General features: G+C 37.5%; 1 protein-coding gene and 1 long non-coding RNA gene across 2 annotated transcripts; one reads left to right on the top strand and one right to left on the bottom strand.

Moving 5' to 3' along the window:
* Positions 1-2,613: 2,613 nt before the first annotated feature.
* LOC140139892 (uncharacterized) lies at positions 2,614-3,160 on the top strand. The gene is made up of 2 exons (XR_011857183.1): positions 2,614-2,746; positions 2,907-3,160. It is a non-coding gene; the product is annotated as an uncharacterized lncRNA (long non-coding RNA).
* Positions 3,161-3,843: 683 nt separating this feature from the next.
* Positions 3,844-22,707, bottom strand: LOC140139583 (eukaryotic translation initiation factor 3 subunit G-like). The gene is made up of 10 exons (XM_072161288.1): positions 22,622-22,707; positions 22,476-22,522; positions 18,003-18,094; positions 17,257-17,316; positions 12,408-12,512; positions 10,013-10,208; positions 7,984-8,119; positions 6,836-6,968; positions 5,113-5,219; positions 3,844-4,639 (listed from the first exon to the last, which is right to left on the bottom strand). The coding sequence occupies exons 1-10, from the start codon at positions 22,636-22,638 to the stop codon at positions 4,621-4,623; spliced, it is 912 nt and encodes a 303-aa protein (XP_072017389.1). The 5' UTR covers positions 22,639-22,707; the 3' UTR covers positions 3,844-4,620.
* Between the last annotated feature and the right edge of the window lie 411 nt (positions 22,708-23,118).

Below are 23,118 nucleotides of genomic sequence, written 5' to 3'. Positions count from 1 at the left end.
TTTGCAGTAATATATTGATATTTTTTTCAGATATTGTTCTGTTGGGTTTTTTTTCACATAAAATATTTTAGAAATTTTCATGACCTTTATATAACCTGCCAATTTAAATTTGAAAGTTTTGACCATAATCAAAACGAGTTTAATAATCGGATTAACTACCATAGCAATAGGTGAAAACAACAGTTGAATATAGCGCGCTGCGCTAGTATGTTCACGCCGCGCTACCTCTGCATTGAACCATATCATGCTGATCACTCGCACCTAAGATTAGTATCTTTGAAAAGACCGGTTATTGTATTCAATCTATGATTGCAGACATACACAGGTGATGAGTGCAACCTGCTTACTAGTGCAGCGCGATGTATTCAAAAATCTGATTTATTACATCACTTCGCCAGTAAGAGCGTTTTTAAAAACATTTTTGCTGAATATAGCCTAGCACCTGTCTTATTAAACCACTCAAAAATGATACTGGTGACACCCTGACCAAAACATAATAAAATACTCAAAAAACAAAGGAAGTCCACCATGCAGGCAAACTTCAGGGAGTTTTTCGGAGGATACACCTTTGTTTCATAACCACTAAGGTATAGGACATTTTTTATTTTAGCTATAGCCCCCTCTCCAGAAGTATTTAATTATATTTGTACTTGCTCAAGTAGCATTTTGTGCATATTTTATTACACAATTTTTTTGCCGTTCTTTTTTTATGAGCATTTAAGTGTCTAAAATGAGGCTATAGCGCCCTTTCCAGCCTTCTCTAATATTAATCTCCTGAGACTTTACATGTAAAATGAAAAGGTCCATAAATAAGAACGGCAACAAATTATATTTATAAAATTTGCACGAAATGCTAATTGAGCAAGCACAAATGCAATGCACTAGTTTTCGTGAGGGGGCTATACGAAATATTTTTTTATGTATTGTATGTATGGTCTTTTCAAAAATAAAATGTCCATCTAAAACATAGGTGGATAGTAGATCTACGGAACTTGTACTGTACTTTGTTTCAACAAAGTCTTGACATACTAATTTTGTGTATGCTTACAGTCAGGACCATGCCAACATTTATACTAAATTAATTTCTTCATTAACATTTAGCCTTACTAATTGAATTATCTAATTGCATGTCATTTTGTAAATAAACCAGATACAAGATGCCACAGGTAATAGGAGTGAGTGTCCGGTGACAGCCTGGTCAGGGTAATTTTACTGTCATCCTAGTCTATATCCAATGACACTGAGGCGTCTGCAACAAGAACATTGACTTATTAAATATTGTCGGCTACACTTGTCCGTCCTGTAAAAATACCCCGACCTATCTATGGCGAACCCCTTCACCAGGTCACTTGTGCCTGGCCGAATTTTCGTCAGTGTTATCTCCTAGATTTCAGCTGTTAATGCCAAGATATGCTGACAGCTCGACATAAAAAAATCCCAATTGTCTGTGGTGCTAGCCTTCAGGTGCTATATTACTTGCACTCCGGCACGAGACTGTAGTTTCCTTAAAAAACTGAAAATGCATGTGAAATTGGGCAAAAAGTACCAAAAACATGCTGAAATTAAATCAAGTTGTGGAAATTTTAACTAAAAAAACAAACTGAATTCAATTTTAAAACAGATTATTCTCATACCTCATTACCTGTAACACGGTGTATTCGCCGTATAAGTGATGTAGTTAATCGGATTAACTACCATAGCAATAGAGGAATACAATTTTGACTATCGCCCTTACAACATTCACGCGGTACCGATGCATTGAACCATAGATGTCAAAGAAAGGCCGATTACTCACACCTGTAAGATTAGTATCTTTGAAAAGAGCTGTATTGTTTTCAATCTATGTTTGCAGACATACACAGGTGATTATTGCAATCTGCTTGTAGTGCAGGGCGATCTATTCAAAAATTGTATTCCTCTATTGCTATGGTAGTTAATCCGATTATGGGATCACTTCTATGGCAAATACTCAGAGGCATCTGGGAACAGATACATGTACACTACAGAGAGTAACTTGGACAGTATATTTTAGTCATTCTTGAATGATAATTTATTTTCACCGTTTACACATTTTGCATATTAACCAGGATATTATTCTTAGCTGCTAAGATAATTGGGCTATTCCAGTTAAAATCCATACACCCCTATGGAAGACATGACCTTAATCTCCCACACAGGGGTGGTGATTTCAAATTCACACTCCCTGTGTGAGAGTTTAAGGTCATGTTTTCCATAGATGGTGTATTAATTTCAACTGGAATAGTGCAAATTTAAAATAATAATAAGTTTGCCGAAATCTGCTAGACTTACAAAATTTTGATTTCATAACATGTTCTCTCAAAATAAATTGCTGCACTTGGAACATAGGTTTTCATTACATTAATGAGAATGCAAATACTTTTGCTGACAAAACATATTAGTAGATGTAAATGTATGTATTTGATGGCTTAAATTGCTACCTTTGTGTTCAAGTTCAAATACAAACATACGGGCTATGTATGTAAGATTTTTGCTTCTGAACCCTATATAACTTGGGGTTGGAATTCCTAAATCGTCCACAAGGTGCGGAGGTCCATAGTGAGCCAAACTATTTTGAATAAGTAATTCTTAAATTAGGTCAGATATCATTATTTGCAAAGAGCAAAATTTCTTAATTTAAGGAATGAGTATTTTTAATTTCTAGAAAGTTGTATATTCATTGGGCTCATGCTATTCCAGTTGAATCAAGATGGAGTCACCCATTCAGGTAGCCAGTGTTCGAAATATGCCTCAAAAAGTTACAGGCCAGCCGGGCTTGACCATAAAAAGTTACCGGCCAGCCGGGTTGGCAACTAGATGCCAGTTAGAAAAGTTACCGCCAGGCCAAAAGTTACAGGCCAATGGCGGCCCTATTTTGAACACTGCAGGTAGCCCCACTTGAAATACACACTCCCTGTGGAAGATTAAGGTCATGTTTTCCACAGGGGGTGTATGGATTTCAAATAGAATAACCCATTCATCTGGCTTATACATGTAGCCCATAGATGAGAAAGTACAGATCGAGCATCAACAAGCAGAGTAATGCAATGAGAATTTTCACATACGTGACCATCCACAAGGAATCCAGTGTAAAGTCGCACTTTTGAGTATCTTAGGTTATTAGACAATGGAAATTTCCATTCCTTTGTTTTCTATTGATTATTGTAATACTTATAGGTCCATATCTCTGAATAAGCACAGCGACTTTACACTGGGTTCGTCGTGGATGGTCACATATTCATAAGAGGCGACCATTCTTTGCCAGTTGGTTTAGCATCTGCAGTTATTATTAGTCTATGATGTGGCCCTTTTCAAAGTGCAGTAATACTTTTCATTAGTTTACAATAGAGTTCTATTTACCCAAATCAACATTTTAAATTACAAATTTGAGCAAGACATTTATTTGGCTATTTCATTTAAAACAGGGGCGTAGCCAGCTTTCTTGGTCAGGGGGGGGGGAAAATAAAATTTTTGGGGCACAGACGAAAAAAATTGCAGTTGCATCATACAATACATAGATACTGTATGTCTTCGAGCTTCCCGAAAAGGGCCTTACTGCAATGATGTGTGCGCGTAGCGCGAAAAAATTGTATTTTATACTATTTTCGCCCATTATCCGGCTAAAAAAGGGCTTTATTGTTACAATGTGCGCTTGTAGCGCGGAAAAATTTTGTATTTTACACTATTTTGGCCCTGAATTTTGCTAGAAAAGGGCTCCTTGCCCTTTTCTTTTCCTTTGCCCTCCTGATTTTCTCTTTCATTTTTTTGTCAGAGGGCACTTTTTCTTTCATTTTTTTTTTGTCAGGGGGCACTCTGCCCCCGCTGGCTACGCTTACTGATTTAAAATCCACACTACATGTACCCCTGTGGAAGATTTTTGAAATATCTTTCACAGGGGGAGTATAGGAATTTCAAATGGAATGAGCACTTTAGGCAGCTCCATTTCAAATTCATATACCCTCTGAGAAAGATTCTGAATCTCCCATAGAGGGAGGTTGATTTCAAATAGAGTTTGTTAATATGCTAATTCCATTTGAAATTCATCTTCCCTGTGGAAGATATTTCCAAAATTTGAGTAGCAGGTAAGTGGCACAATTTGGACATTTTGTCACCCCTGGCTTGGTGGCCCCAATCCCCTGTTTTATAACAGAAGCTTTACTACCATCAAACATGTTTCACATGATCTTGGCTGACAATGCCAAAGTTCAGCAATATGCTTCTCAAATACACAGAATGATTTGCACATGATATAGGAACCTCAAAAACTTGGCTATATAATAAAGTTAATATAAACAGAAGATGTATGTATGTAAGTTTCCTGTAGTGGTACCATTGACCCTTTGCGCGGTAATCTCAAAACGAGGTTATACACGCAAAATGCGTTTTTGTGCATACGCCTTTCAAATGTATGCTTCAAGTACTGCGTATGATTTGTAAAAGCAATCTAACGGGTTGCTAGAGAAGCAGAAGAACAAAAATGCACTTTTTGTGCATGCATTTACAGGGAGTACCTCGTTTTGGTAGCAAGATAGCGGATCCGTGCAAAGGAAGAATGACCATAATATATGCAAAGATTTGATCCCATGTAGAGTCTTGCAACTGTCAGTGTTGTCCTGATGGTCTGTAATTGAAACAATCAAAACAAAAATAGGTTATTCATACAAGATTCAGTGAAATAAATGAGTAAAGTGAACACCTTATTGTCTGTTATACTCACCCCTCCCATTCTAATATATATGCCCACTGTAATTTTTTTAATGAAAAAGGGACCGAAATGCAGAAATGTCCATGCCATATCATGTGAGTAAGCTTAAAACGGGCATTTGCTGAACGTCGTAATTCATGATTCTCACAACCGAATCTTACGAGAATCATTACGAGAATCGATTCTGTGATTCTCGTCGAAATCTAGGCCCTGCGTGCCAATGTCATCTTCTTGTCGTAAGCGTCATCAACGCACAGTCGCATATGCACTGTGACACTTACTACACAATCATTTCCCGGATGCGGATCTGAATTGGTGGACACACATCCAGGGAGATCGCATTGATACGGATCCTGCTCTCGTGATGGAGTTACCCTTTGTCTACTTACTTGGCCCATTCGACTTTGAGAATAAGATGATCATATCCAAAACCTGACACGCCAGCAATAGCCCTGGCTGCACTCTCACGGTTGTAGAAATTGATAAAGGCAAAACCCTGGCAGGGATAAAAACAACAAAGAGTGAGGTTTGTTATACATATTGCAGTAAAAACAAATGTGTTGAAAGTTGCAAACCAACCAAAGTTGTCTGATCTGATGGACTCCCCTTCTCAGAAGTGAGAGAGAGATATGCTAACTTGTGACACCTACCTATAGTCTGTATACTTCCCTCGAGTCAGTAAATTAAAATCTTATTTTGAGATTTTCTCAAAAACTGTTAATTTTTGCAGGAATCTGTTATGCTAGTTGAATTCCTTGCATCATATCCTTTCTGAAAATGTATACTTTTTTTATACTTCTCATTATTACATTTAGAGATACAATAAAAAGCAATATCTAAATTACCGACTCAAGGAAGATATACAGACAATACCTACAGTCTGACCAGTAGTGTGGGCAAGGGGCAACAACTATACTATTTTGCAGAACCTTTGATGAGAGCGTACTTCCACGATGACAACATTACGGAAGTATACTCTTTTTTACAGCAATTTACTATACCCCTGGGATGCTGGAAACTGATATTTAGATTTTTAGGTGTTTTTTTCATTTTCATAAAATTTTGTCCTCCTTCCTTTTAGAACAATCCTGGCTATCTATCTATACTAATAAAATAATAAGCGGTCTCTGTCTGTCCGGCTATGCGTTCCGCCGCGCTGCGACGCATCGATCCGATATTTGGAACATGGGTAGGTGCCAGGAAAAGCATGTTGACCGTGTGGTTTTGAAGGTCATCGGAGGTCAAGGTCAAAGGTCAAATTTTCAAACTTTGTCCGATCGGGCCCAAACTTGGTGGGTGGGATCCTTGATAGGAGGGGAATACAATGCATGAAATAAAATCGAGGTCAACCGAGGTCAAAGGTCATTACGGAGGGGTCAAATTTCAAACTTTGTCCGATCGGGCTCAAACTTGGTGGGTCGAAACCTTCGTATGAGGGGAGCATGAAAAACATATGGAGGTCATCCGAGGTCAAAGGTCAAAGGTCATGGATTTCAAACTTTGTCCTATCGGGCTCAAACTTCGTGGGTGGGATCCTTGATACGAGGGGAATATATGCGCGAAACAAAATTGAGGTCAACTGAGGTCAAAGGTCATGTAGGGGCTAAATTTAAACTTTGCCCTATTGGGCTTAAACTTGATAGGTGGAATCCTTCAGTTATGAGGGGAGCATGAAAAAAAATTACACCGAGGTCATCCGAGGTCAAAGGTCATCTGGGGTCAAACAGTATCGCTATCATGCCAGGGCTCTCACAGCAGCAGGTGCACTAGTCCTTTAGAAAAATCCTGGCTCTCCATGGAGCCACCCTTGATGCCTTATTTGCACAGTCAGACTGTGATAGGTAGGTTGAACAAGACTTCAACACTTGCGATCGCGCAGCGGTACGGGCTCTGCCTCGCAATTGGAGGATTGCGGGTTCCGAGCCCCAGTGGTGCCATCGTGTTGTGCACTTGAGCAAGGCATTTTCCCTCAATACTAACTTGAATACTTCATGTGAAGAGTTATTAGCTACAGATTCTTGTAATCTCAAGTGGATATGTTGCTTTTGAAAGCTGCAGTCTCTTCTGTCTGTACTAACCATTATCATACAGGCTGTCGGTAAGTCAACATACCTTAGATTGACCAGTATTCTTATCCATAGCCAAATATATTCTTTGTATAGCTCCAAAAGGTCTGAATAATTCTTGTAAATCGTACTCCCTTGTGTCTTCTGGACAAGTTTGTAACTCAATAGTGGCGCCTCGCCTGTGGAAATAGAACAGTTGAGTAATATAAACAGATTTAAAAACACATTACTTCTAAAAATCACTAAAAGGTAAAATAGGAGTACTCCAGACAGGAAAATTATTTTGTGGTAAGGCGACGAAAAAGAGAAACCTGTTCTACAGGCGGACGGACTTTTTAAGTAGGGTAGGTCGGTCGGGCTTTTTTTTATAAATTTATGGAAATGACCCAAAAAATCACCAAAATCTGTAAATATTTGCAATTTGGGAAAGTACAAAAAAAAAAAATTTGGCTCTGAAATTGTCGAAATTTGGGTCGGTATTCATTTGTGCAGGAAAAATTTTGTCCCAATTTGTTTAAAGTCTGGGTCGGTCGGGCCCGTAGAACAGGGTTTTTATTTTTTCGTCGCCTAAGCAATGAATATGCATACTGATGGCAGATTATAGATAGAAAACAAAACATGAAATGATTGGACTACACCCCTTTAACTATGCTTGCATGTAATTATCATCATAATTATATATATGTTGTACTGAGTTACCACCCAGATTCAAGAAGTTTTTGCCTGGATTTTGGCACTTTGGTGAATATGTTTATTGTCGCCAAGAATTATTTTCTATCAACAATGTGTGAAAATCCTGTTGTCAACAATTTGAATTTGAACGACAATTGCATCTTTAAGCTTGCATGTTACAAAGATTTGACTCATCGAACTAAGCGTTTGTAATTGGCACAATGCGTTAGACGCAAAATACAAACAAGCAAACAATAGGCACAATAATGTCCTTTTTTGAAAACTGCAAGATAAAGCATGTAAATACGTTCTTAAAAGGCCCAAAAAAGCGTAATTGGAAACCTAAAAATGTATCTGGATGTACGCTATTTACCCTCCATGAGTGACATGCAAACATGGCAGAGTCTGTACTCTTTGGTTTTACCACATCGAGTTATACATTAATGCAGTATGCTTATTATGGGACTATTCTAGGATTCCTTACCAAAAATTAAATCAAATTAGTCGCTTTAGGAGTCAAACTTCATTCCCGGTTCTTGTTTCTTACCTCTCCTTGAAGCCATCGTCTCTCCTCGTCCTTTGGCACCTGCTCTTGCTCCTGGAGGTACATATTTACCAGGACCACCTGCGCTTTTAGCTGCATCAGGTTTAGCTGCACCTATGGAAAAAATAACAATATACAAAAAATAAAACCATAAATTTTACTCACTATTGACAAGTATCATCTATCATAGGTGTCATCAGAATGACTATTATTGATTCTCACTTACGAATAGACATGTCTCGAGCGTAGATGGTGTATTATCAGTTGGGAGAGGACAGTGGCGTAATTAGGGGGCGGGGCAACGTGCCCCGGGCGCCACCCTTAGGGGGTGCCAAATTGACCAATTCAGCATCAATTCTGCGCCCCTCCAAGCGACGAAAGTAAAAATTTTCAGCACAAAATCAATTGAAAGAAAATTATAAGACCGATATTCAACTTCTAGTAACCAAAATTAATTAGTAAGCCTTGTTTGTCCAAAATTCTGCGCGCTTGTGCGCAATTGTTTCAAAAATGGGGGGGGCATTATGTAACCTTAGCCCTGGGCGCCACAAACCCTAGCTACCCCACTACCTGCATCTAAGATATTCTCAGGTGGGGGGTAGGGGTGCCAATTTTGTTTCTTGCCCCGGGCACTACCAATCCTAGTTACGACACTGGGAGAGGATCATAAATATGATTTATGAAGTGGACCTCTGGTCTCTGTTCTTGATGTTGGGTCCTTGTCTTCTGACCCAAAAGGATTCTATGATGTGTGTATCATTCGTATCATACTCCTTGCATTGAATTTGGCATTGTCCCAGTTGATGATATGATTTTGTTGCACTGTGTGGTTTGCTACGGTGCACATGGACTTACAAATTGAGCGAAATTACAAAGTCATTGTCAACTGGGAATGATGCGGAGCATAATACGATATCTATTCGTACGCCACTTTACTGCCCAGGGAGAGGGTGCACGAAGAGTCAAGCATTGCCCTCATTGTACCTGGCTGCAAAATCTTTCTGATCCATTCTTGAAAATATGCAGTAATGAAGAAAGTGGGTATTCTGTCGGTCCAGCTTCTAGTCTTGGGCCCAAGCTTCACGTGGCTCACGGTTTGTAATCAACGACAGAAACCGGCTGTGAAGGAGACTATCAATATTGTCACTCCAGACTGGAGTGACAACATCGTCAATTTCGGAAAAACCAACACTCGAACATGGGACTTTAATTGTCAATTTGTCATTATATAAAACAATAAATCAAGTAAGTAACTTCCACTCTGAAAACTTCCACTGACTATTTGCGATCGAAATATACACAACACAAATGACAGAAATCATCAACAAAAAATCGAACCAAGGACTTGTTTTCACTCAAATTTGAGTCGCATCATCAACCGGAAATGACGTGGCACGGACCGACAGAATATGTTAATTTTACTTCCAGTGAGAATCTAAGCGAGAGGTCCATTTCACTAAGCTTTACAAAGCTTCGAAAGTCTCAAAATCAATCGTAACTAAACTTACATGCGAACGGTGCTCTTCGTAAGTAATAGGGAATTACTACAGAAACCCTTCGTAAAGTTACGTCTAGTGTTGGATATTCGTAACTATACGAACGGTTACTTGAGTTACAAAGGGTTAAAAGTTTAGCGAAATGGACCCCTGGCCTCTTACATCAGAGTTGAATACTACTGTGTCACACTGATCTAATTTTTCCCCAGGAGATTTCACATAAACCAACCAATAAAAATGCATGAAATAATAACCTCAACATATCTCTGGATCTACATTACAAAATCCTTCTTTAGCCCCTGTCTGACCTAGAGAACTACTGTCATTCTTACAGCATTTCTGATTGGTTAATTATGCAGTATATGCATCTGAGTGACCAATTAAAATACAGCTTCTAAACAGGCAAGCTCAATCCTCTGCAGCTGTATAATCTTACATTGTTGCTGATTGGCTCAATAAATCATATATAACCTTCTTGTAGCCAATCAGCAGGTAGTACTCATGCACTCACCGCCATCAGTCTCTGTATCAGACCCAGCACCACCTGTTCCGTCCCCGCCTTTGTAACAATTCCTTCTGCAACGTTCAAGTGAATCTTTGTAGGGGCATTTGGTGGTCCAATGGTCGCCTTTGCAGACACGACACATGACTATACGCTGCTGCTTCAGTTTGGTTAATGTGTCTTCTTCTTGTTGGTTACCATCACCCTGGAGGACAAAATACAACAATGTTTAGTTATAATGAAGACCGAATTAAAAAAATTAGTTTGCGTCTGACGTCACGGCAAAAGCGAGGTGTGAATGGTTGCTGCACATTTTGAATCGACACTGAGAGTACAGATCCTGTGCATGTTGCATGTAATTGCTTTGTGATATATGGGATAACCATTGGTAGTTTTTGCAATGTACTCTTATGTCATAATTGCTTTCACTTTTGTATTTTTTTTGCATATTATTATTTTCTTACTTTGTATATTATTATTTTCTTGCTTTATTTTTTTGCAAGGTAGTTTTTGCTTGTCATTCCATCTTCGCTTCTTAAAGGGTTAAAATGGGAAACGTTTTGTTTCCATACGTTTCGAATTAGCAATGTACATCAATTTAAGTTTGATTCTTACGATATATAATATATTCACCACAGTGCAACGCAGTACCAGGACCTACTTGCTTTTTGTTCATTTCAGGACTACATCGGCAATTGAAATATAAAATTCAAGAATATCCTGTTCAAGTGAAACCAACGATACTGGCTTTGGCTATGGCCACCTTTGGAAAAACTCGCTTCAGCAGTCACATATCTTTTCTCAGTACCTGTTTGCGCAGAAAAGTAATCCCAAATGGATTGCAACTTTCGTTTTATACTAATGTTACCACAGAACCTTGTTATCACCAAAAAAATACAAAACACCCGAGTCACTATACCCGTTGTCTAATGCGATCTTTGATTCAAACCATGCTCATGAGGAAACACATTTCGACCATGCTAAGGAGGTCAGATTCAGAAGATAGATTTGGTTTGCCAACTCACCAATCCTACTCCTGTTAGTAATACAATCCATGGCCTTAGCAGGAAATTTTATCTACACATGTGTGACACCAAGGAACACAAACTTGAACATTTGCTTCCAAAAACTAAAGCAAATGATCGTAAAGAGAGTGACAAGACTGCTGCCATCATACATTCTGATTTAACACTCTTTGACGATGAGCAATCAGTGCTCAGTAATACAGTAAGAGGCTGAACTTTGTCCCCCTTGATAGATCTAAATTAATGAATATACTGTTTGCAGAGATGCTGATGCCTTTTTTAGGCACTTGAGATTGAAAGCTCATTTTCAGGACGTTGAAAATACAAGACCACCTAACTGACCATCTAACTGGACACCGAAAACCGGTGAAAATAAACTCTTGAACAAAGTCCTCGATAACGCTGGAACCCCATTTCACCCCAAATCCGCAGAAAAGAATTACCAACCAATGATATCAACTCGATTCATCCCTGCCCATATTTCTAACATCTACATGTTACCAAAAATACACAAAATTGCCCATAGCGTGGCCCTTGGCAACCGGCAAGTTGACTATGCCTCTCACCCACAGCAACGGGCAAAATCAAAACTATGCCCGCACTTTTAGCAAATCAGATTACATGAAATCTATACAATAAATATTCATAAATTAAGGAGTCCGATTTGTAACAAAAATTGCAGTACAAACAAAATAATGTCAAAGGTGCAGGCAACCAAATATATGAGGTCAGGTTGTCCATTTGTGCCGTAAGTTTGAATACGGCAGACAACCAAAAGATATTCCACCCAAGGAGTACTGACTCCGCCATGTTTACATGTCACTCATAGAGGGCATAATAGTGTACCTCAGGATTATTCTGTCATGAGTCTGATAAAATTAAAGATTTATGGCATGTGCTTCTTTGCACTCTGCATCCACTGTGTTGTGGCAATAAATGGTGACAACGCTAACACTTAAAGATGCAAATCATTGTTCAATTTCGATCTTTGCCGATCAATGCCAGAGGTACAGTATTTTACTCTCCATCTGGACAAACCAAGATGGCGGATTTACCACAGCATTATAAAAGGTAAATTCTCCGAGTTGGCACTCTTTGGGTCTAATACCAATCTCTTTGAAACACCCATGGCACATATTTTGCACAATAAAAGAGAGAAACCGGTTTCTTTTTTTTGCGATAAATCATGTTTTTTGATCGCTAAACTTGGTTTTTGTCGGTTTGTAAAACCAAGTATTTTACTTGATTTTTTTTCAAAAACTTGGGTTTCTCCGCACAGAAACCTGGTTTTCCCTCTGAGAAACTGGGTTTATCACTAGAAAGTGCAGGTTTTTCTCATTTATTGTGTATTACATATGCCATAGATACCACTAACTTACATCTTTGGCAGTGATAAACTGCATGTAGACATCATCTGAGATGATTGTAGTTGAAGGATTAGGACCGGACCCATCTTGTGAAGCTTTACCAAACTTTCCCCATGCCTGCAATAACAAAGAAAGAAAGTCATATGGTAAAAATGGGTTCAAATTGTTAGGGATGAAATCAAAACTCGACCGCTGGCGGTTACCGGCGGCTGAACCACGTTCCATTGTTTAGAACAATGGAAACTGGGTCCAACCGGACGGAACCGCCCGGAAGCAGAGGTCGACCGCTGGTCGAGTTTTGATTTCATCCCTTAGTCATTACTTGCTAAATGTGTTTCAAGTTATTTTGCATTATTGCCAAAAACACAACAAGAATCAAGTATAATAGATATATAATAGAGCTTAAGACACCTTTAGTACAAGTATATTAAATAATCATCATTAAACAAAAAGGAAAATGGGGGAGTCTTCATGATAATCATTCCATGCTAGAATCACAATTACATTTGGGCTATTATTTTCAATTCAAATCCATACACCCTTATGGAAGACTTGACCTCAATCTTCCACACAGAGAGTGTAAATTTCCAATGGGGTTACCTGAATGGGTGACTCCAATCATCATTAAACAAAAAGGAAAATGGGGGAGTTTTTGTCTTGCAATCTTTGTTGATTCAAAATATCTAGGTGGTCCGATTTTTTATATTATGTTTTGTACTTCACCTATAAAATAATTTACTTTTTAAAGTTTTGAGTTCAAAATGCACAAGTGGTTAGGATAGAAGCAAAATTGTGTGTCACAATAGGGCCTACTGACTTTGGATCAGATCTACAGGGAACTTTGCACCCATGATTGTACTGCCATAATGCCATTACATTACAATGCTAATACATTGTATTTTTTGAGTTTGTACACAAGTACGAACAACAGTGCAGGTGTATACCTGTCTGCAGTCAGTGTTGCCAAAACTTTTCAGCGCCAAGGCGCCGCGCATTGACTCGCGAGGCCGCAGTAAAGGACTTTCAAGTAGCCCAATTTTTTAAGCTTCCAAAAAAGCGGATTAACCCGAATTTATAACGCAAATCACCCAATTGGGCGGAAAAGCACTTGACTTTTAAACTTACTAGGAAGTTACTGACCGATCAATAAATGGTCACAAAACCCATTGTAATTGCAATTTGGAGCTTTAGAGACTCAAAACCTTTATAAATCGGCAAATTGAAAGGAAAATACATCAAATTACTGCCGCGGCCTGACACTGTCAAATAGCCCAATTTTAGGCAAGTAGCGGCATGCTTTTTTGAATAGCGGCAAGTGATCGCCAAGTAGCCCAACTTTGCGCTTAGGCGCGGCGTTGGCATGACACTGTCAGCAGTAGCAACACCAGACCCATGCCATGAATACCATCAATCACTGATCTTGTCTGCACATGATAGGCATTGTGGCAAATTATAAATATTCATTAAATGTGGGTTGAAGATTACCAGTTACTATTGGCTGTAAGGAATTGAATATGTAGTGGTATATGGCTCTGGTTTTTTTAACATGTATCAAAAGGCTAACTGACACTTTGGGAGATCCCAGCAGAAACACATGACCTATTTCCGGATAACTTTTTATATTTTTATGTAGTGTAGACCTAGGCCAATCTCCCATAGCTTAACAAAATTTGTCCCAGTTTTCTTTCTTTACTTGTGAGAAGACCAAATGTCCAATTGTTAACGGAAATTTGTCAACCTAACAAAAGTGACTAATTTGTTTTGTTTACAAAATAAAACCAGATCAGCTCTGAGTATTCTGTTCAATATTTTATGAACACATGTTAGTACAAGATCCAAGAAATCCAAGATTTACCTAAATAATTTCTAACATGAAAAAATTTTGAGCACTTGAAAATTATGTTTCGGACGTTACATTTTCCGTTAACAATCTTGCTCTATTTTTAACATGGTCTAAGTGATTGTTTTATCATGTAAAACATACACAAATACTCCAAATGTTTGCCTCAAGGCAATATAAATAATTTTAAGTGCAAATTTTGTATCGGTTGAATGTTTTCAAATTATGGTGAAGCATTACTAAAATGGGTCTCATTTTCCGTTAACAGTTTTGTAACATCCGAAAGAATACATATTGTCTTATAATTATGTGAAGAACAATACTAGCTTTGAATTTCCATTATTAAGTTGAAGTAGACATGTCAACAAGTATCTAAATGAAAAATGATTTCACTTCCTCTTAACTTTATGTAAAATTTTGGACACACAACATTTCCGTTAACAATGGTAACATCCGAATCAAATGTAACATCCGAGACAGAAAGAGTGACATTTTGTTGAAGAAATTTAATTAGAGGGGAAATAAAAAGGTCAAATGGATTGGAAATCATGGGAAGGCCATAGTAGAAATATTTTTTACCAAACCCAGGTTTGTTCTTTGAGTGTGCAAACCGTTAACATGTCAAGTTTGTTTCGGATGTTACAAGGCAAAATGTTAACGGAAAGTGAGGCCAATAACAGGGCATTGTAAGAAGATTTTAGAATATACACTTAAATGAATGTGAATTTCTAGTAAATATGGTGTACATCCTCATTTTCCTAATATTGCTGACTCCATTTCACCTAAGTTGTAAACCTTGCTAGTGGAGAAAATTACAAGTTGTTAGCTCTACAATATCTATTGTCTCTATGTATAACACATAAGATAAAAAGCAACATAATTAATTTGGTTCACTCCTTTCAAATTAATTTCATTACTGACATATACACATGTCCTAAGAAATTTATTTTAAATTTGAAAAGCAACTTACACTGAATATTTCTCCATTACACTAGCAAAATACTTTGATTTAAAATGTGTTTCGGATGTTACCCATTTTTTGTTAACAAGTCCAAAATTAAGTTGTAATTTCATTAACCTTTATAATATTTTAGCATTAGATGATATCTAAAACTTATTGAAAATAATTAAGTAGCAATTTTGTCATCATTTATTTCAAAATTGAAAAAAGCTGCATTTTCATAAAAAAAGTGATTATTTTAACATAAAATATATAAGTATGTACATGTGTTAGGCCTTTATTGGAATCAATATGCACATATACCAGAAACGAAGCAGGAGAAATACTTATTATGCTTCATACAGCTTCATTATGTCCGATAAAACAATAAATTATCAATGTAAACAAATTAACCACTAAGAAAAACACTCTTACAACAGAACAAGTTTCATGGGAATTATTTGTTAACACAGACTTATGAGCCGTTTTATACGATCAGTTTTTGCATATTTTATGTGTGCAAATGATAAATGATTGTGCCTTGCATTAAAAAAATTCTGAGTGTCCATCATGACAACATACCTGTTATGCAATGATCTCATGTTTGTTAATTCAACTTCCAACCATCAAACTTTGTAAAAATGTTAACATCATGTAACATCCGAATCACTGCCTTTAATTATACACGATTTGCACATATTTTGAATCATTTGAATAATTTCAACAGGTTTTCTGATTCAAAGTGATTGATATTATGCTAAAATAATGAAATATCCCAAATGTTTCCCTCAATAAGTTCAATTAGATTGCAATTGCATGTTAACGTAATGTAACATCCGAAACACTCTTAAGTTGGGAAGACGTAAAAGAAAGCCTGATTATGATTGTAAGAAAGGTGTAGCCTTTTGTATTATCAACTTAATGCTTCAGGAGCTAATTAATTTGGTTTATTATGATGTCCAGTGCACATTTACAATAAGGATGTGGGTAACAATGTATATGAATAAATGCCATATCAGTACATGTATATACATCTAAATTTAAAAAATTCTTCAGTAAGATGAAAATATCATTTAATGATGATTAGATTTTCAAGTGATAGGTTTAATCATCTGACAGTGATTATCATTTACATTTTTGAACTAATATGTGCTTAGAAATAGGGCCAGATACCTGCAAATAATGCACGTTAACAAAATAATGTAACATCCGAAACCCACGAGTATCTAGAGTTACATTTTTACTATAAAGGCATTATCAAACTTATTTTGATATGTCAGTACTTGGTTATCATTACCTTGTTCACATATGGATTAGCAATATATGTGGATGAAATTAATTACATTTAGAGCATATTTTTGACCACCAAACCTGCTATTTTGCCCATTTTTCAGTTTCATATGCCTGCAAAGTTACCTAAAAGTGATCGCAGAATGGCCATATTTGGTCAATAGTAACTTGGACTCATTATTTTCCTATGACAACTAATTTGGTAACTAATGGGCATTACAGTAAGCAATATCTAGCTTTGGCAACAAGTTGCTTTTTATGAAAAAATCTCATTTGGCCAAAGGGTCTACAAAGTTTACAGACCAAATGAACAGAATTAAGCTCCAAGTTTTGTATTTTCATAAAATTCAAGTCATCTGCTTTGAGAAATGACATATTTTAAGTGTCTTCTGTCAATTTCATTTTTTCCCTCTCAGTTCACACTTTTGATACATGTTAAAAAAACCAGAGCCATATAGTGATGGTGTAAGGTCAAATCCATAGTCAGCAGGCCCTTTTTCTTGGATTGCACGGTCACAGAGGAGGTGGGTCACTGCGATTGATATATAGGAAATTATATTCATTTAAAAGAACCATGGAAATAGCAGATGAGAAGGAACCACAACAAACTATCATCAAAGTTCCAAACACATTGCCGACATGTACATTCACGTTTCTATACACTTCAACCGCTATTTTTCTTGGATTGTGCGGTCACAGAGAAAGTGGGTCACTGTGATTGATATATAGGAAATTATACCAATTTTAAAAGAACCTAATTAGATGCTAAACAGGCTGTTAAAATACTATACCTTTCTGTGTGCTACTGTTTTGGACGCTTTCAATCTCTCTACTTTGAATGTTCTTGTAATCTGTTCAAAAATAAACAAGAGATATGTTAAGTGGATAAATCCAAGATATATCCAAGATGGTTGAAATCAGCCAAAGGTAAAGTGCTCAACCATTATGGGAGCTAAATAATTAATGAATTTGGACTTGTATATTGTTGTGTGCTTCTGATGAGTGAGCCCTATATGGCCTTACAAAACAGATCTGTGAAGTAATATAATTAATGAAGCTGTATCAAAACAGATAATACGATGTCTAAAATTGCATAGGGAATCCCCGACTACGTCATAGGGATGTCCCAAAAACATAAACATTCGCCCTGCTATTTAGATAGGAAACCCCAACCCCAACGCATGTTTTGACACGTGAATGCATGATCACATGTTGAATTGTTGATAAACAAATCACGCGGCATCATCGGCACTGCGCCCAAATGAATGCATAGTTCCGACGGTCGTCTATTGTTCTTTCTTTCTTTTAACTCATTTTACAAATATTATAAACTTAGTTCTCGTAAGTTTTAATATTCTCAATCTCAAACTTGTATTTTGTATTGTTGTTTGGCGTTTGTTGTTGTTCTTGTTCAATCCATCCATCCAATATGTTGGCATGACATCGTACATGTACATGTAGTTTTCATATTAACCCTGGAGTGCTCATTACGTTGTAAACTATTCACGACTCAAAATAGTTGAACCAATTATTTTACCTTGACAAGTTTGCCATCTTCTTCTCTTCTGTACTCAATTAGTTTCTTAATGTCTCCATCTATAATCTCTTCTGGAGGTGGGATACTAGTCCCTGGTTGAGGAAAGGAAGCAAAAACAAATTTATTATAACTAGCTAACCTCTAGCTTTAATATTGTACAATGTTTGTTACTGATCAAACTCCAGGGAGGTAAATAACATGTTACCTGGGTGGGCATTTGCCCACCGAGTAAATTGTTTTGCCCACTCTGTAAATTCCACTTGCCCATTGCCCAAAAGTGCCTGCCCACCTAGTAAATTATTTTGCTAGGCCTGTTATCGACTGTCGAAAGTATCGATAGTCGGAAAATTCACGACTTCTGACATGTCGGTACACTCAATGGTAGTATCGATACACAAACGACATGAATGATGTACTGTCTCCCAACATCAAAAGCTACTAGCCACTGATAGCTTAAACACTTGAAATATAAATAGCACAAGACCAAAACAAACTAGGAGTAGGAAACTCCCATTCATGCAAGAAAGCAATTTTTTTGTACGGAAAATTACTAGGCCACACCCCCGGCATAGAGAGTTTAGCCACTCATGCACTCATCCCGGGATATGATTAAGTTTGTTGACCTTAAGTTCACACGTTCAACAAAAATTATATACCAAGACATACCCCCACAACCAGGAGCATAAAAATTCACAAATTACATGACATGCACAAGATATGTCATCACAGTGATGTGAATTTACCGTAATAAATGGACAAACACATTTATGTAAATATCAAGTCAGTGACATGGGCACCTCAACCAATTACAGCTTTGGAATATCATGACATAATGTTCACTATTGTGCAGATCACGTGGGGTAGAGCAGTAATGCCACACACACGATCTTTGTAGAGCATTTGTTTTGATGAATATAAGGTACCGGTAAGCTTAATTGGAAGTTGGTGCAATGGGCAAGTTAAGATATTTCCCACGCTGTCGGGTTGTTGACTGTCGATACATGTCGATTGTTGGAAGTATTTTCTTCCGACATGGCGATACACAAAATCTCTATCGATAACACCCTTATATTTTGCCCACAAAAAATTGGGCACCATATAATAATTATAATCATAACTAGTGCATATCTTGAAATTATTCTAAAAGTGATGTTGAAAAATAAAAGTGATGTACCCCGGTACCGGTATCTTTTCATTCATTTACCATGCTTACAACTTCCAAAGATTCCCGTAAAACATCAACCGGGCGAATCCATATGGATTCACGTTGTGTATTGGTAGAGTACAGAAAGAAAAAATATGTACCGGTACCCAGTTTGTGTCCCGGTTTGACTATTTATAAGGAACTGAACCCCCAAAATGACAAATTATGGTATTATTTACTTAAATCATTAATAATTTGTACAATAATACTGATTTGAGAGGGCATTTTAACAGCAAAAACAGCCATCGGTTGCGTGCCGATTTTTCGTTTCGCCAGAGCTGCCAGCTTGGATGACTAAATCAGACTGTCATAACCGTATGAGTGCAGTACCGTATATTTTTCAATCATTGTGCAGCGCATGAGCAGGATGTAACAAGTGCGAATCAGGGATTCTCGCAAAATTCTCTTCCGAGAATCCACAGATTTCTAGGCCTGTTAAATGTAGCATTGATGTCAACACGGTGATCTATGCAGTGCCTTTACATCATACATGTACCGTACATCATACATGCTTTAATTGCATGCGATGCTGTGTGCGTGTGTACACCAGCGCTTGAGCATAATCCACTACCCAGGGTCTTAGTTTAGCTAGCCACCCGTCTGGCTGTCATTTTAGACGGCCAGTTTGCTCCTGGGACAGGCAAAATTAATGCCTTTGACAGATGCTATATTATAAATTGTATGTTTTGAGAAGCTAATTGCCCTTTTTAGACCCAATTTGTAGAACAAGGCCATATCAGCACATATTTGAACTCTTTGAACCCCCAAAATCCGCGAAAAAAGCTAATTCCCAAAATTTCAGTTGATTCCGATTTTCACGATATAGACTTTGCTAAACAAATTAATCTGCAAGAAATATTTTGTACATAAACATTATGTAGCCAGACATGCAGAGGTTTCCATTGATATAAAAATCTCATCTTTTTTTGAGAAAAGTGGGGGGATGAGGCTGTGGATCACAAAATGCCCTTTAAAATAGAAGTCATGCCAGCGCGGTCACGTCACACTCAGTGTGACGTGCCCTGAACTCCAAATAACTTTCGTAAGCAACAGACATATTGCAGGAAAGCGTGCCAATTTAAGCTTCCTGTAATATCTATTGCACATAAGGCCGAATAAAAAATAAAACATGTTTCACGTCCCCTCCCGCTTCCTTTTTTAAGGTTTCTTCCAATTTTATTTTTTGAAATTCAGTTATAACTTTTCAAAAAATATGTCTAGGAAGTAGAGATGCTATCTATAGCCTTGCTAATATACAAGAAACACTTTTATAAGGTTTTGTGATAGTAGAGTGGGCCTATCTCTCAGAACAAGAAATAAAAAGAGGCCTCCTCCTTTTTCCAGGCATTATTGTATACGCTTAAACAGCGATAAAAATAAAAAGCCCCTCTTCCTCTTTTTTTTTTTTCAAAAACCGGACGTGAAACATGTTTTTATTTTACTTGGCCTAACATACGAAGTCACAAACTTACAAACTTCAATATGAACTTCAAATACACCAGACCAGCTGTTAATCATTTATACCGATCCTTCATAACGTTTTACTCTTGCAGTTGCAGTTGTTTGTCATGTTTGATGTAAAATGCGACTTCGCTATCTCCATTTTCCCTATCGAAACGTCAGGCGTTGTTTACAATTTTACCGAAATGTGGGAAATTGCCAGGCCTTCTTCTGGAAATGCGCAAGGCATTGTGGGAAATTGTCAGAGCTGTGCACGTTGTGTAGCCTGAGTTCCTTGTCTCACATCTCGAAACATTATTTATGGCGGAATAAAATGACCGTGCGTATAAAGCAGTAAAGGGACTGGTGGATCAAACCTATGTAACTCATCGGTCTGACAAGGTCAGGTCATTACGCATCATCAGAGTTGGTAAATACGTCATCTGCTTGTAGCCGAGAGAGCAAGCGTGAGGTCTGGACACTTTTCGTGTTCTGGACACAAATTGTGTCCAGTATTTAAGGGCACTTTTTACATACAGGTACGTTTGCTTGTGATAGGGTAGATTCGATAGCTGTACAAATTGTACAAAATATCAATTTGATAATGACCTCAAATTGTTTACAAAAATCTATTTTTCCATACGTTGTCATTGTATCCAGTTGTTCGACGTTTAGCCCCCAGCATACTTTCCTGCCGCTTGCCGCAGCGGCAGGGTGTTTCAACCAATAATGACAACCCTTGATTGTGTCCGTTTGTCTGCAAATGCGTGTGCGCCACTCCGCTCAGCGGCATCGCGGCAGGGTAGTATGAAACCAGCTTTAGAACTAAAACTTTTTTAACTAGACTCTTGCACTTGTCATTAGGTAACCTAGGCAAACCTTAGTTAACACATTTACTAGTCAGCGAATTCGCGAGACCGGGCCCCAACACAATGCATATTTACATAGAAATTTGAATTTTTTTCGAGAATAGGTGGGTGAAGGAAACCTACATAAATATGTTTTCTATACTTCACTTGACCCAAATATATGATTTTTATGGTGATAATCAAGTCGCACATGGAATTTTAGAGGATTTTGATAGCAGTTCCATTAAAAAAAGCTGCCATCGCCATGAGACTAAGATCTAGAAACACCCCGAAATGCCGCTTTTGGGGAATTTTGCTAGCTGAATCTTTTTGATGAAAGTCAATCTTTGACAAGATGTAACTTTGCTACGGAAAGTGCTATGAAAAAAGGTTTTCAGTTTTGGCTTAGTTTACACAAGGGCTTTAATTTGATATATAAAACGATGCAATTTGATGGCAAATTTGAATTCACCTATAGTGGGAATTCCAATTGAATGAACGCAGCTTTCAATAGCGTGACGAACATTTGCGTACACTGTGCGATGTACGCCAGCGCAGCGACTGTGCGTGAGTAACGCGAAGCGAATCTAACCATGCCAACACACTCATGATTGGTTAGCATTGTATCCAAGGTCGTGCGCTCGCGTTGTAGTTTGAAATACGCGATATACGATCGCGGTTGGATCGAGTACAGCAGTTGAAAGCTGCGTTCATTCAATTGGAATTCTTACTATAGGATACCCTTGTCATGTTTTTTATGTCAACAAATGTCATCAACAGTCACTGAAAGAATAAATGAGGCATGAACCAGTCCCATAGAAAAAGTGGTTACCAAATGCCAATCAAACTTGTACGGCAACATTTGGGTGCCCACCTCCTTATGCCATGACATGTATAACAAACATGACCAATAAACATGACATGCATGAACAATGATGAACCTGCCGAATTCAACAGACCAACAAAAATCATGTTACTTACTGAGATCTCCCGCCTCCACTTGATCCGCCCAGCTAATAGGTTGTGTACTGAAAAACAAATCACATGAAAACAAACATTCAGAAATATTCAAAACTATATTTAGATGGAATATAGAGCTTTTTAGTGTAAATATTTAGCTATTTTACCTCTCTCCGGTCGGCATATTGCAGATTTTCGGTCACGTCGTTTCTCAATCGTGCAACATCATCTCCCGCAAGGTTACAAGGCGTATGAAATTCAGGGTTGCCAAAACTTTTCAGCCCAAGTCGCGGGTATTAGCCGTGAAATGTCGCCCAAATAGCCAAAAAATCGCCCAAAATTTTAAAGTCGATTTAGGGGGGGTTCTACACCCCCGTTTTATTTTGAAATTTTGGAAAATGTTGAAATTAGTTCTAAAAAAACAACAAAAACTGAAAAAATTGAAAAAATTAAATAAATAAATTTTAAAAAAAGCTGAAGATAAATTTAAAGTCGATTTGAGGGGGTTCTACACCCCCTTTATTTGGGAAGTTTTGGGAAAAGCTGAAATAAATTATAAAAAAACTAACAAAAAATGAAAAAAGTTTTAAAAAAAAGAAAAATTCAAAGACGGCTGGGGGGGGGTCTACACCCCTTTCTATTTTTTTTTAATGCTGAAATAAAT

The sequence above is a fragment of the Amphiura filiformis genome, chromosome 18 (assembly GCF_039555335.1).
Source record: "Amphiura filiformis chromosome 18, Afil_fr2py, whole genome shotgun sequence".
NCBI lineage: Eukaryota > Metazoa > Echinodermata > Ophiuroidea > Amphilepidida > Amphiuridae > Amphiura > Amphiura filiformis.
This window is presented reverse-complemented; position numbering and strand designations above follow the sequence as displayed.